At 41.9% G+C, this 13,379-nt stretch overlaps 1 protein-coding gene, 1 long non-coding RNA gene and 10 other non-coding genes across 17 annotated transcripts in view; 11 read left to right on the top strand and 1 right to left on the bottom strand.

Annotated features, from left to right (window-relative positions):
* Window positions 1-8,366, bottom strand: part of ZBTB37 (zinc finger and BTB domain containing 37) — a 38,440-nt gene extending 30,074 nt beyond the window's left edge. For 5 of the 6 annotated variants that reach the window (XR_004229289.1, XR_004229290.1, XR_004229288.1 and 2 more), the window contains exons 1-3: window positions 8,217-8,340; window positions 5,850-6,804; window positions 4,187-4,286 (exon numbers count right to left, since the gene is read on the bottom strand). Coding sequence is in view for 1 of the 6 variants with exons in the window: in XM_031936922.1 (XP_031792782.1) it covers window positions 4,187-4,286; window positions 5,850-6,804; window positions 8,217-8,340 (1,179 nt within the window). In the remaining 5 variants the exon portion in view is untranslated. Of the gene's footprint in view, window positions 1-4,186; window positions 4,287-5,849; window positions 6,805-8,216 lie in introns of all 6 variants that reach the window. The other variant, XR_004229292.1, reaches the window with a different exon arrangement.
* Window positions 8,367-8,491: 125 nt separating this feature from the next.
* Window positions 8,492-13,297, top strand: LOC111720392. Its single transcript, XR_004229293.1, has 12 exons — window positions 8,492-8,720; window positions 9,377-9,423; window positions 10,047-10,079; window positions 10,333-10,363; window positions 10,561-10,584; window positions 10,957-11,003; window positions 11,380-11,418; window positions 11,923-11,988; window positions 12,357-12,390; window positions 12,718-12,763; window positions 12,963-13,021; window positions 13,202-13,297. It is a non-coding gene; the product is annotated as an uncharacterized LOC111720392 (long non-coding RNA).
* On the top strand, window positions 8,937-9,016 carry LOC111720403. Its single transcript, XR_002770093.1, has one exon. It is a non-coding gene; the product is annotated as a small nucleolar RNA SNORD74 (small nucleolar RNA).
* On the top strand, window positions 9,908-9,969 carry LOC111720399. The gene has a single exon (XR_002770089.1). It is a non-coding gene; the product is annotated as a small nucleolar RNA SNORD75 (small nucleolar RNA).
* On the top strand, window positions 10,416-10,485 carry LOC111720397. Its single transcript, XR_002770087.1, has one exon. It is a non-coding gene; the product is annotated as a small nucleolar RNA SNORD77 (small nucleolar RNA).
* On the top strand, window positions 10,821-10,883 carry LOC111720394. Its single transcript, XR_002770084.1, has one exon. It is a non-coding gene; the product is annotated as a small nucleolar RNA SNORD44 (small nucleolar RNA).
* LOC111720398 lies at window positions 11,243-11,306 on the top strand. The gene has a single exon (XR_002770088.1). It is a non-coding gene; the product is annotated as a small nucleolar RNA SNORD78 (small nucleolar RNA).
* On the top strand, window positions 11,774-11,854 carry LOC111720400. Its single transcript, XR_002770090.1, has one exon. It is a non-coding gene; the product is annotated as a small nucleolar RNA SNORD79 (small nucleolar RNA).
* LOC111720395 lies at window positions 12,065-12,147 on the top strand. The gene has a single exon (XR_002770085.1). It is a non-coding gene; the product is annotated as a small nucleolar RNA snR60/Z15/Z230/Z193/J17 (small nucleolar RNA).
* Window positions 12,441-12,522, top strand: LOC111720402. The gene has a single exon (XR_002770092.1). It is a non-coding gene; the product is annotated as a small nucleolar RNA SNORD47 (small nucleolar RNA).
* Window positions 12,811-12,888, top strand: LOC111720401. Its single transcript, XR_002770091.1, has one exon. It is a non-coding gene; the product is annotated as a small nucleolar RNA SNORD47 (small nucleolar RNA).
* Window positions 13,062-13,137, top strand: LOC111720393. Its single transcript, XR_002770083.1, has one exon. It is a non-coding gene; the product is annotated as a small nucleolar RNA SNORD81 (small nucleolar RNA).
* Window positions 13,298-13,379: the final 82 nt, after the last annotated feature.

The raw sequence follows: 13,379 nt of genomic DNA, 5'->3' as shown, positions 1-13,379 counted from the left end.
CCCAGCACCCAGGTAAGCATGCTGTCACAAAATTGACGTCCTATGTTGATGTCTCTGGGCAACCAACTTTTGACACAATGTTCCATAAACTCTAGTGACTAACAGTATTAAATGCCTTGGTCATATCTTCAAACGCTATATACAGACTTCTGTTCTGTTCCTGGCATTTCTCCTGGAATTGTTGGAGCATAAACACTGTATTGGCTGTTCCTGAGCCCTTTCTGAACCCATGCTGGCTCTGAGGTAGGTGACCTTTTTCCAGGTGTAGAAACAGTCTATTAAGGAAGATTCTAGACTATAATAGGATTCCCCAGGCTAGGTTGGGTGGGGTCTGACCAAAATCATGAAGAGTTACTCTCTCAGTAATGTCCTTTAGACTTAACTTTTAGTTTTAGTTTCAGAAGAGAAGAGCTCTGAACAGACCTCTAGATTATTGATTATTAATAATTTCTCATAATGTACAGTATTATTTCACAAAAATTCAAAGAATTAAGAGAAGAAAAACATTATAAATGAAGAGCTGAAGAATGACTAAAGTTTTAGAGCATTACTATTTTGTTTTATATCAAGTCTGAACAACTAAACAACTTAGTTGGTTCATATGTACCATTTTCCCAATATGATATAGCAATCTAACACTCTAAATATGGTCTTGAAAGCCTTTCTCTCCCTTATTTTAGCAGGATAAATCATAGATTAAAAGTCATCTGGTCCTAGTTTGTTAGTTAAATTGAAAGACTTGTATGGTTGAGAATTTCATCATAAACCAAAAAGTATTTATTGAGTGCTACCATAGCCTCAGTACCATGGAAGACACAGACATGTCAAGAGGGCAAGGTGGTAAAGCGAAAAGAGTGCTGGATGGGGAACAAATTGGCCTGGATCCCTACTCTTGCTTGACACAAACTACTAGTTTAACTCTGGAACAGTCACTTTTATCTTATTTGTGCTTTCCTTTCTTTTGGACAAGTTCCTCTTAGATCTCTTTGAGGTCTACAATTGTGATCATTATTGGAGAGATGGGAGTAAAACACATAAAGTAACAGCAAATAATACAACACAGAAGTACTAAATGTCACAGAATTAGAATAGGTGTTCAGAGAAAAGTGGGGCTTAGGAATGGCTTGATTTATAAGTTTATATATATATATATATATATATATATATATATATATATATATACACATACACACACCCCATATATGTTTGTATCTACATTATATAAAACTTAAGTTTTACAAGGCCTCTTCTTCACTGCCTTTGCGTAAGAATTCTTAATCACCAGCAATCAAAGCCAAGTCTTACCGTGGAGTTCACTGCTTTTTACACTCTATCATCCAATCTCTACTTTTAGGGAAGAAATAATGGAGGAAGTGTGCTTTGAGCTGGGCATTAAAAAATAGGGACACATAGAGGAGGACAAGAGAGAATATTTTAGAAGGGAGAAACAAATAAAAGTAGTGATTAGGAACAAGCACTGTTTCTCAGAGACTGAAAAGATGATTCACCTCTCTGAAATGGATAAAAAAGTAAAAAAGGAGGTAGAGCCAATTTACAGAGCATCCTAAAGCCAAACAGAGGAATTTAAATGTTTTAGGAGAAAATGGGGAGCTGTTTAAAGTTTCTGAGTCAGCATAGTGATCTAAGTATAGTTTGTTTCAGTATTCCATCACTCTTAGGATCAACCAATTTCCTCTAAACCTAGATAAAATATTTAGAAGCAGCTGATTCTGCCACCATAGTGCAGAGAGTGTTAGGCCTGGAGTCAGGAGGACCCAATTTCAGATGTGACCTCAGACATGTTCTAGATATGAAGTCACTTCACTTCTGATGATGTTAATCCATTGGAGAAAGAAATGGCCAACCTCTCCAGTATCTTTGCCAAGAAAATCCTATGTACAGCATGGTCCATGGTGATGTTTACTAAACTCTGTTTTACTACAAATTTCATTTCCTTATTTAGTTTTATTAAGAAATGGAGAACAATTCTTCATATACATATATGCTCTTTTGATACTTAAAAACTAAGTCTTTTGGGACATTCTATCTATACAGATTATCATAAGCAGGGCTAGATAATTTCAAGAGTTCCTTTGTAGTTTTAAATCTTGTGGTCCCATGACTTAAATCCTTAATCTTATTTCTAGACAATGTCATTTATTGCTTGTTTCTTTCCAGCCTTCATCCCCAGTTGCATCCAGTCATGAGGCTTCTTAATGTATTTCTTTTTCTCATATCAACATTTCATGTTAGGCCTTATGCCTGGCGCTAGCACATTTTGCCTACCCCTTTCTTTTAAAATGTGGTTGAAACTATTCTAAGAAGTCTTTCTTAAGCAGATGAATTCACCCTATCTTTCCCCAATATTGTGACTGTGTGCATGTTATTATTCATTTGTCTCTATTGGTTTCTTTGTGATTCCCCTTTCCCCCCCTTTTTTTTGGCAAAGATACTAGGTTGGTCTGTTATTTCCTTCTCTAGCTGATTTTACAAATGAGGAAAATAAGGCAAACAGGGTTAAGGGATTTGCCCAGGGTCATACCGCTGATACGTATCTGAGCTAGATCTAAACTAGACGATGAGTCTTCCTGATTCCAGGCCTAACAGTATGCACTTTACCATATGACTGTATATACTAGTGTGTGACTGAGTCTCTGGTCCAACTTAAATGGTCTGGTGAATTAGTAATTGTTAATGATCTTATCTTCCTATGAGATGTTTATTTTATTTGCTTATTAACACATTTATTTGCACAATAGTTACCTTTATACAGAAATTACATCCCTCTTTAGAGGCTTGAGAAAAAAAAAAAACATATCCCCAAAAGTGACTATCACTTGAACAAAGCTTTTATTTTACAGCTCTAATTTGCTGCTGGGTTTTTTCTCCTAATATCAGAAGAAAAAATTTTCCATGGTAATAATGGCAATTTTTTTTTATGATACCATAAACACAGTATGAATGCAAGTATTCAAATAACAGGCAGGCCCCCTCAGCACTCTAGTTAACTGTTTAAGACTGAAGCTTGAAGGCCAGGTGCCAATCTGCACTGGTAGATGTAGTTTCCTCACTGTGAGTTCCCCATAACAAAACACAGATGTAGTAAAAGAAATGAGGTTAAATTAATAACTACAAATTGAACAAAATATTAACTGTGTGCTAGAATTGATAGTAATGCACATTTATTTGGAACATTAAGGTTTATGAAGCATTTCCCTCACATTTTTTTAAGGTAGGCTAGCAGAATCAACATACATCTAAAGAAGCTGAAGCTCATAAACAGGAAATGGCTTGCTTAGGATCACACAGCTACTACATGCTGAAGTACAATAGAAAACCTAGTCTCTTTGATTGCAAGTCCAGGACTCTATTCACTGCCTCTCATTTGTAGTTCTCATTTCTCACAGTGTCTTAAATGAAATTATTAAAACAAACAACAAGAAAAAAAACTCCATTGCTTCTCTAAGTAACTAGCCAGAGAAGAATGACAGAACAGCTCAAAATTCATTCTATGTTTTCACTTGGCACATGCTTCTTCTAGTCCTCAGTTGGCCTACCATATGAGATACCATTTCAGATATAAGCAATGAGTTCAACATTTGTACAATGCTCACTGGTCAAAAACAGAATGATGTTCTGTGGCTAAATATAAAGAAAACAGAAGACATGGTTCCTGTTCTCTAGAACTTTATGATTTATTCAAGTAGATAAGTCTAATACAAATGAGAGTATACAAAAACATGAATTGCAAATACTTAATAAAGATCTTTTCATTCATTCATTCATTTAAACGCACAACCAATTAGAAAAGGCACTAAATCCTGCTCTCCTTGGTTGTACTTTGTCAGAAGTTGGTTTACTTTTTCCTAGAATACAAGCTGTCCCTGTATTCCACAAGAAATGCTACATTGTATTCCTGCTTCTTGTTTCCAAACTTCAACCTTCACCAAAAGAACATTTTTTTGAGTGTTGCAAAACAAGTGTTTGGCAATAAGGAGAGAACATTAAATATAACATTTAAGATTCCCTTTCCTTTCAACCTTTATTTTTCCAGTAATTTAAAAACAATGTTAACCAAAGATTTCCCAAGGTGATTAAAAGAAATACAACTAAAAAAGATAACACTGTACTTGCTGAAATGCACCCTTGAATTTCAACAAAGTCCTTCAGATCTGTCACTACATACCTGGGAATTGGGTTGCTTAGGCTCATCCATTCTCCCAGGAGATTCACTGCGGGCTCGGTGTCGCTCAGTCAGGGTGACAACACTGCCAGAAGGGCTAAATCTGTCGACAAAGGAGCATAAATGGGGTAACAGAAAAGTATGGTTAAAAAACTTTCAAGTGATGAGGTCATTTCCTTAGCTTATGGATAATGAAGGGGAAGACATATGGAACAGTATGATGATTTTCAGCATAGTAATTAAGAAACGCTCACACTGGGTCCATTTTGACGAAGTTAAAAAATCACATTTGGTCTCATAAATCAAAGAAAAACCATTTTTCAGAATAAGACATCAATGGTACATAATGACCTAATGGCACTGAGGCACAAAATGTAAGTAAAATCCTTTTGTCACAACAACAGTCCTAGAAAAAAACTAAGAAATCTGTAATATGATTCAATGAACTAAAATTAAAGCTAGGTCTATAATTCTGAGCCTATTATTGGTCTGTGCGTCCCATTACATTTTAAATTAGTAAGGGATCAAATACCACCAACTTATATTTTAAAAAATGAGTGATAGAAGCTAAATAAAATTCTAGGTCATTTGGATTAAAACCCCAGTAATTTTTATCACTGGCCAAATCTTGGGGCATAAAAATCAGAATGGTCAATTAAAAGTGCTATTTACATATCTATATACTCTCCATGAGTAAAGGAACAAATGAGAGAAAATATTTAAAATGTTACTAAATGAAGACATGAGAGATCATGGGTCATCTGCATCTCTATGACACTTATTGATCTCTGCAACAAGGTCTTAACAGGCCAGTAATATGTTGTAGATCTGTTGTTTATGCAGTCAAAATTCATTTATTGACAGTAGAGAAAACAGCGGAATATTTTCTTTGGATTGCATGTAACCAATCTAAATTTTGGAGAAGGATGCTTTTAATATACTTTCAACTCAATTCCATTATTAACACCTGTACTCCTTTCCCCTTAAAGACATGTCTTTAGCTACTCATTTAGAAGCGTATTAAAAAGAGAAAAGTGGGGAAACAAAGAGAAAAAATAATGAAATGGTTAGGCCCTTGGCAGCAGTGGCCACTGATCAAGGCCAGCCAGAAAAATTATTCAAATGGCAAGCTGAGAAAGAAATGGAAAAACAATCCCACAAGAATCTCCTTGGCTTCACACTATTGCCATAGAGAGCCAAAGAATTGCCAGGACCACAGCAAAGCCTCCTCTGGAGGCGGTGGCTAAAGGAAAGCAAAGCAGGACTACAAAGGAAAGGGAAACTCCCCCAAGCCACCTACCTGTGCAATAACATACCCAGGAAGGGAAAGGCCGCCTGGTCCCCAGCTGACGGTCAGCTCCCTGCCTCGAATCCGAGGAAGCCCTGGCAATTACTGATGCTAGTGTGGCTGCAGATGCTATTCTGATTCATGGAAGTGTCTAACTTTACCATAGTTCTCACAACACTGTGAATACTTCAGGACTAGGAGCTTCCTGCTTTAAAAAAATAAGAATGCAAGTCTTTTGGCACACCTCCAATTTCCCCAACAGAGTCAATTCTTATTTCATCTAAGCAACAGGGAGGGAAGATGCTCTCTAAACCAGAGAGATGGCCTGGATCAGTGGTACCTGAATGACAGTCTGCAAAGGTGCAAAAGGAACCTTACCTGTCCATTTCACTGCTGGTTGGCCGAGTGGCCTTGGGTGCCGAAGACCCCAAGCCATAACCCTCTTGTGCTCCAGACCCGTGGCCTGTGGTGTCAATCACCATGGCGGCAACCTCCTCGGCACTACTTCCATCTTCTCCGGAGGGCTGATTCTCTGTCCCAAGCCACTCTTCCAGATTCTCAGTTTTGATCCGAACTCCTCCCAGAACTCTCACCTCGTCATCGCCCCGACCCCCCCGGTCGGCTACCCCCGTCTCCACGTACCACTGTCCTGCTCGGTTAATCCGAAGAATGGGCTCCCGGCTTTCCACGTCAGAACTCTGCTCAATTATCTGGGGGCTGGTTGATTCTTCGGGGGGACTTAGCTCCCTGATGTCCAGCACCGTGCTAACTTGGCCTCTTCGGCTCCCCTTTGGTGTATTGTGACGTGGGCTGAGGGGGCGGTTTAGATTGGGAGTGACTCTGTGAGATTCTGGGGGTCTCTCCTGATGCTTTGTCCTTGTTTGTCCTAATTCTGCCTCAACTTCTGCTACATTAATTTTGAAATGTATGCCCTCCAGGATCTGTGTGCATTTGTCTATGATGTGCTGCATCTGTAGGAAACTGGCAGCCGTAAGGTAGCTGATGATATCTGCCAATTGTAGACAGATCCTCCCAGTGTAACAGAACGAAAGGAGCTGCTCAAAAACAGTTGGATTCTTGATGACCGATATAGACACAGTGCTCATCTCATTCAAGGACATATGGTCCCGGAAATAGGGCGAGCTGGCAGCCAACACAACTTTATGAGCCCGAAAAGCCTGTCCTTGCACATTGACCACAATATCACAGAGACGCCCCTGCATGCGCAGCTGGTTGAGGTGGCTCAGGACTGAGTTGCTAAAGTCAGGGATCTCCAATTGTATGTTCCCACTTTTCTCCATGTTGTGCCTGATGGAACAGGCTTTCAGCCCTGCTGAAAGAGGAAATAGGAATAATGACTACCAATCGTAATTTCATTCCCAGTGAGCTTTATACCACAATATTTGAAAATCTTACTTCAAAATACTTCTCACAAGAATAAAGTTACTTTTCCTAGCTCTAAATAGGAAAATAGCATTATCAGGAGGTAAAATCCACTTCTCCAGGGTTTGTGGTGAGTCACTGTGAAACTTGAGAAGGAACTTTGGACTTATATTAGACTATCTCTAGGTTATGATGGCACTACTTTTATTTATTAAGTTTATGTATCTCCGGCTTTGAATCAAGAATTCAGGAGAGAAAGAATAAAACATTTAAATGTTTGACTTTTCAAATATATAGATTTTAATTTTTCAAGAGAGATAAAAAATGGAGAAATGGTTGTTTTTTGGGGGGAGGGGGATTTGGGCTCCCCAAAAAAACCAAGGATATCCCCCAAACTGGAGTCAATTCTAATTAGCTAAGGTCATCACATGAAGCGGGAACGTCTGATCACACTCCTGGCCCTACTAACTGTATGGTGGTGTGACTAATGACCTGTTGCAGGCAGGCGATGCCAGTTTCCCGAGGAGACCAGGCAGCTCCCGGAAAAGCTGGCTCGGGACACGGGGCGAGAGGCCTCTTGTTTCGGGAGAAGTGCCGCGGGGGACTGCAGTGCACAGTGAGGACGGAGTTTCGCAGGTGGGTGGCAGCCCTGTGTGTGCCCGCCCGCCCTGCGTGTGCCCGCCCGCCCTGCGTGTGCCCTCCCCGCGGGCTCTGCCTTCTCAGAGCTCCGCATGTGGCCGACCCCTCGGGGCCCACTGCACCCCCCAGCCCGGTGGTGTTTGTTTGAGACGTGTGATTCAGAGAGTTTATTTTGGAGCCCGCGCCGGCGCCTTTGGGTGAGCCGGGCTCGTTTCCTCGTTCCAGCAGCTCCCGAGGGGGCGGAGGGAGCCCCGAGAGAAAGTCGGTCTCTCCCGATCGCGGCGGGGGTCCCGCGGGCCACGCACTTGTGCTCGGTGTGCAGATGCTCGGAGTGGGCCGGGGGCACTGGGAGAGGGGGGCACTGGGACGGTGGGCACGGGGGGCGGGCCTGCCAGGGAGGGGAAGGGGGCGTTCCCCCGGAGCGGGTCCAGCGGGGGCGGTGGGGTGTGGCTGCAAGGGAGCGGTGCCCGCCGGCAGCCGCGGTGGGTGCCAGTCTCGGGGGTCTAGAGGGGAAGGGGGCGTTCCCCCGGAGCGGGTCCAGACGGGGCTGAGGAGGGGGTGGGGTGGGGCGAGAAAGGTCGCCCCTAGCTGCGGGGTCGGGGCCCTCCTGGGCTGGGCTGAGGGGGGGAACGGGGCGGGGCGGATCCGAGCGGGCCGAGGGTGGGAGGGGGGAGGCCAGGACGGAGAGTCGGGGCCCGGACCCCGCCGAGGAGCAGTACCTACCTCCGGGGGTGGAAATGGGCCGGAATGGGCCGGAACACCGTCCCGGAAGTGAAACCCCCCGCCCCCTCCCCCCGAGCGGGCGACGTGCCGGAAGGAAATCACTCACCCTTACACCGCCCCCCATCCTCCTCCTCCTCCTCCTCCTCCTCACTTGCCCCCTCCCCCATTCCACTCCTTCCCCCCTCCCCCTTCCTCCGTTCTCCGCCGCTCCGCTTCCCAGGCCACAGCCCTGAGTCACGTGTCCCCCGGGAGTCCCGCCCTCCGCTGCAGGCTGGAGGCGGGGCCACGAACGCTCGGACCAGTCGAGTCGGGAGGCGGGGAGGAGGAGCAGGTGGATGAGGCGAGAGGAGAGGCCAAGTGACGTCCCAGCCTTCAGTTCCCGCTCTTTGGCTGGGGGGCGGGGCCGAAGCCGACGGGGGCGTCATGACGTCACACCACCTTTATATAAGGGGCCTCGCGGCCGCTTTTCCTTCTTTCCACGGCGACGACGTGTGTGCGCGTTAGGTAAGTGTTACTGCGGTTGGCGTGGCCCGGCCTTTGCGGCCTCACGCCTCGGTGTCGGCCTGCACCCAGCCCCCCCCCCCCCCCCCCGGGGGGGGGGGGCGGCGCTGGGCAGACGTTGGGCGATTCCGGAGTGGGCTCGGGACTACGGGACGGCCGAGCTGGCGTCTGAGGCCGCCGCGGCGTTGGGGGAAAGGGGGGTGGCGCGTCTGGCTTGCAGGCCTTGCTGTGTGATGAAAGCAGCGTTGGTAGGGACATCTGAGACCGCTGATGAAGGCCAACGTCTCTGACGCGGGGCCTGCGCCGCGTGCACGCGGGGATCCGAGGCGGCGCGGGCACCACGTGCGCGTAGTCGCGCCTGGGCTGGAGCCTGGCCTCGCGTTCCCCTGGGGTAGGGAGTGGAGCGGGGCTCAGGGAGTGGAGCGGGGCTCTCTCCGTGACGTAACTTGGGCCTTGGATTGTAAGGAGAGAAAGGAACCTGGGAGTGGCGCGCGGCGTTTTTTGCCGGCTAAAATGAGTCTTTAGCATTTCTTGCTGCATATCGATCATTACCCTGGTCAGTGAATTTAAGACGTTCGTTGCCGGTGAGGTTTGAAATGCAATTTTTTGAGTCGTTTGCATGGATTGGTTTCCACGAAACTTTTTTTTTTGTTTTTAAGGCATGGAGTTCGGGAGAACGGAAGCATTGCCCTTGGTTCCCTTAAAGGTAAGCGGCCTGCCCAGGATGGGGCTCGGGAGGGCGCCGTCTGCTGCAGTTATTGCGCAGAGAGTTCCGATAAACCTCATGCTAATTAGGATCCAAGTCGCTGGCTCTCAAACTTCTGTTTTCCGTATCTTTATCCTATTAAAAATGATGTGAGGGTCTCTCCAAAGCGTCTTTGTTTATCTGGGTTATGTTTATAGACATTTACCATATTGGAAATGAAGTTTTGAATTGTAGGCCCTATAAAAGGGTGGCAGGGGGGGTCCTCAAACTAGGGCCCGCGGGCCAGATGCGGCAGCTGAGGACGATTATCCCCCTCACCCAGGGCTATGAAGTTTCTTTATTTAAAGGCCCAAAACAGTTTTTACTCTAATCCGGCCCTCCAACAGTCTGAGGGCCCCTGCGAGCCATCCTTGGAGAACCACTGATCCAAGTAGTCTTAAAGGCCTGTAGTGTCAGGAAGGTTTCCGTGTGCCCAAAGTTGCTAAGCCTATGATGGTTTCAGAGTAGTGGACAGAAATCATTTCTGACAAACATCATGCTGAGGCTTTACTATTGAGGGACAGTAATTGCCTTCAATTTTGCTCTTTGGAGTATTTAATCCTTTTTTTCCTTTTACATTACAGTTATGTGTCATGGATGAAGATGCTGTTACTGCCGTAAGTGTTGAATTTAATTGAAAATGATGCAGCTTTGAGAAGCGTCTTGCCATTTTGCATTTGGCCCAACCTCAAAGTTGTTTAAAAGTATTGGATAACTGTGCCTTAATGATGAGTTTTTATTTGCTACTCTTGATCACGAATATGATGAGAGTTATTACCACCTTTCTCTTACACTGAAGCACTCAAACTACAATTTGAAGATGTATACACAAGAAAATTGTTATTCACTGTTGTTTATTTCTCTCCCTAGGCTCCAGAGTATTACAGTCACAGGCAAACAGGTAATTGCTTGTCTTTTAAATATTCACTGAAAATTGACAAATAACAAAGCAGATACTATGATGGTTGCATAGTTCAGCAGATAGAATAGTGAAGAATATATACCATAACGTCTGATGTGTCTGTCCTAGAAAAAACATTTTGCTAAAAATTCCACAATTAAAGAAATAACCTGGGATTTTTTTCCTTTTGCCTCTAGGGACTTGTCAACTGGAAATAAATGGTAAGGCCTAAAGCTATTAAACTCAGAAATTGAGGTCCTACTTGTAAATTGCGAATTATTATATTTTGATCTTGGAGTTTTGATTTTTGATCTTGGATAAGATGCACTGCAGCTTGCTTCTCAAGAGGTCTTGGGATAAAAATAGAAACAGATTGATTGTACACCTTTGTCAGGTTTTGTGCAATTTTTGTAAAAATTTTAAAATGCTGTAAGTTAGTTTTTCAGTGGTCTCAAAGCCTGTATGATGATAAGCCAATAGACTGACTTTAACATGAAGGTCTAATTAGCTCTAACTGATTTCAGGCGTTGTTTTAAACATTCAATACTGAGATTTATTTGATTTTTTATTTAACTAAGATTGGTCTCTTTTAGATGCCACCTGAATCTGAATCTAGAAGATTTTCCAGTTGGATTATTTTGTGAGTGAATATTTTAAGAATTATCCATTTGAGCTAATAAAAGTCTGCTGGTGTGGGAAGAGTTGGTTTTAGATTTAACTTGATAGTTTTTGAGAGAGTTGTTTTTATTTGTAAAATGGGAATAATGACTTTGGTATTACCTACCCTAAGATTTCAAAAAGCATTTTTAATTCATAGTAATATATTCCATTTGGATTTTGGGAAATGAAACAACCATTTTAAAAATCACTTAACAGGGTTTATAATGATGTCTTCAAATGTCTGACCTGAAGTCAGCATGTAGACAAATATAGCACTGAAGTGCCCTGTAATAAATTGAGCACAAACTTTATTTCTCTATAAAATTTACATTTAATTAATTAAACTTTTGGTTTAGGTTTGCCTTGTTCAGATGCTGTGATTCACTTGAAAATGGGTAAGGATAAAATTTTGTTAACTGGATAACTTTGGGATAATTGATTAAACATCCAGCTGTTTTCAAGTACTTATTTACTAATTTAAAGAATAAACTTAAATATTTTCCTTAATGCATAGGGAAGGAGTGAAAGTTTAGTAATTGGTTAGGCTTACAGTAGTGTGCAAACTGGTTTGTTGACATTTTAAAAAGTGCCATTTTCTATGCCTTACATAGAAAAGGTTTTGCATGTGTAAAGTTCTGGGGTAGGAAGTGATTTTTTAAAAAGCAGTTAACAAAAGTTACCTCAGATGACTTGATTCTAAGATGGTCAGCCCATAAAGGTTATGCCATTGTTGAGTTGATTCATGATGTGTACTGTTAGTGATGATTTGTATATTAAAACAATGGGAATCTCTCTGAAAGAGAATGAGGATTTTCTTTTTCTGAAACAGTACAGATTTTGAAAACATTATATAGATGAGACATTTTGGCAAGATTTTAATTTCCTGTTATTTTTTGCAGATGAAAAATGAATTGTCAGTATCAGTAATGGTCTTGTCCCAAGTCAAAAGTAAAGATGCTGAAAAGGTGATTATATATTTTCGTTTTAAGATTTGAGAAATTTCAGCTAGGTTATGTATGTTAAAAGTGGGTGTCTCAAAGCAGGATACAATGATGATAACATAGTTCAGCAGATGTATGGTGATGAATACTGGTTTTGTCTTTCGCTCCTATCTGATGTATCTGCTATTGAAGACAACAAAATTACCTGTAAAATCACTGACTACCAAATGGTCTTTTCCTTTGAAAGTTGTAAAGAGGTGGCACATTTTTTTTTGCTGCCCATATTAAATAGAATGGAATTAGAATGGAATTTTGAAACATTGTGGTTTTCTTTGGATAATTTTGGCATCATCCCCTAAATACAATAAACAATGTGGCTTTTTTTTTTTCAGCATAAAATGTTTTGAGGGATTGGACAAAATGCTGGTAAGTGAAATCATTTTATTCTGTCCAGTTTGACATTTTTGAGTGTGTGTAACCAGTGATGCAAAAGATTCTGCCAAATGACAGGATAATGATTTTAATCATAAACCGTTCCATTTTTTTAAAACTGAGGTTACATTTGGAAACTGGAATGCAGTGGCATCTTAACAAATTACTAAGAATTTTATGTAGTTATAATGGCCTATATTTCTAGCATTTCTAGTCACTGCAAGAGTATGGGAAAGTAGGATAAGAGATGACAAAAATTTCTCTGCATAGTAAGAGGCCAAATATCCAAGTTGTAACCTTGGTTTTGTCATCCTTTTATAGATTTGGCAAGAATCTGGAACCCGATTGCTATGGAAGTTATAAAAAGGTAAGAAATTTTTACTTAGATTTTGCAGTTTTAGGTGTGGAAATTGTAACCAATGATGTTAATGATTCTGCCAAATGAAATGGCAATGATTTCACCATAAACCGTTCCACTTTTATTCTGAGGTTATCATGAAAAATAAATGGTTTTACAGGCATTCAAAATCTTCGGCTCATTTTACATTTCTTTGCCTCCTACATAGGGAATACTTGATGGTTCATTATATCAGAAAATGAGACTGGACTGCTGGCTTAAGCTCAAGTAAGTTAAGGAGGGGGGAGCAAAATCGATAGTTTTTCACTAGAATATGATGACATCATCCTTTACTTGAACTCTCTCACTGATTAAGTGATGAGAAACTAAGGTCTGATAATTAACAAAATCTGGAATATCATTCTCCTAAATTTTTTTTTAAACTAAGAGTGTCTTTTTGTATTACAGGTTAGGAACTTTGAGAGGACCTGAGCAGAACAAAACGGCAGTATGCTGTGTTGAATTGTACTCAACATAACTTTAATAAAGTGGTAAAATAAATTATTTACTGTCATAATCTTTATACAGATAAATTTCCAGATAAAAGCACTTAGCACCATTACTATGGCATCCACACTAGATTATG

This window comes from Sarcophilus harrisii, chromosome 4 (assembly GCF_902635505.1).
Source record: "Sarcophilus harrisii chromosome 4, mSarHar1.11, whole genome shotgun sequence".
In the NCBI taxonomy this organism is placed as follows: Eukaryota; Metazoa; Chordata; class Mammalia; order Dasyuromorphia; family Dasyuridae; genus Sarcophilus; species Sarcophilus harrisii.
This window is presented reverse-complemented; position numbering and strand designations above follow the sequence as displayed.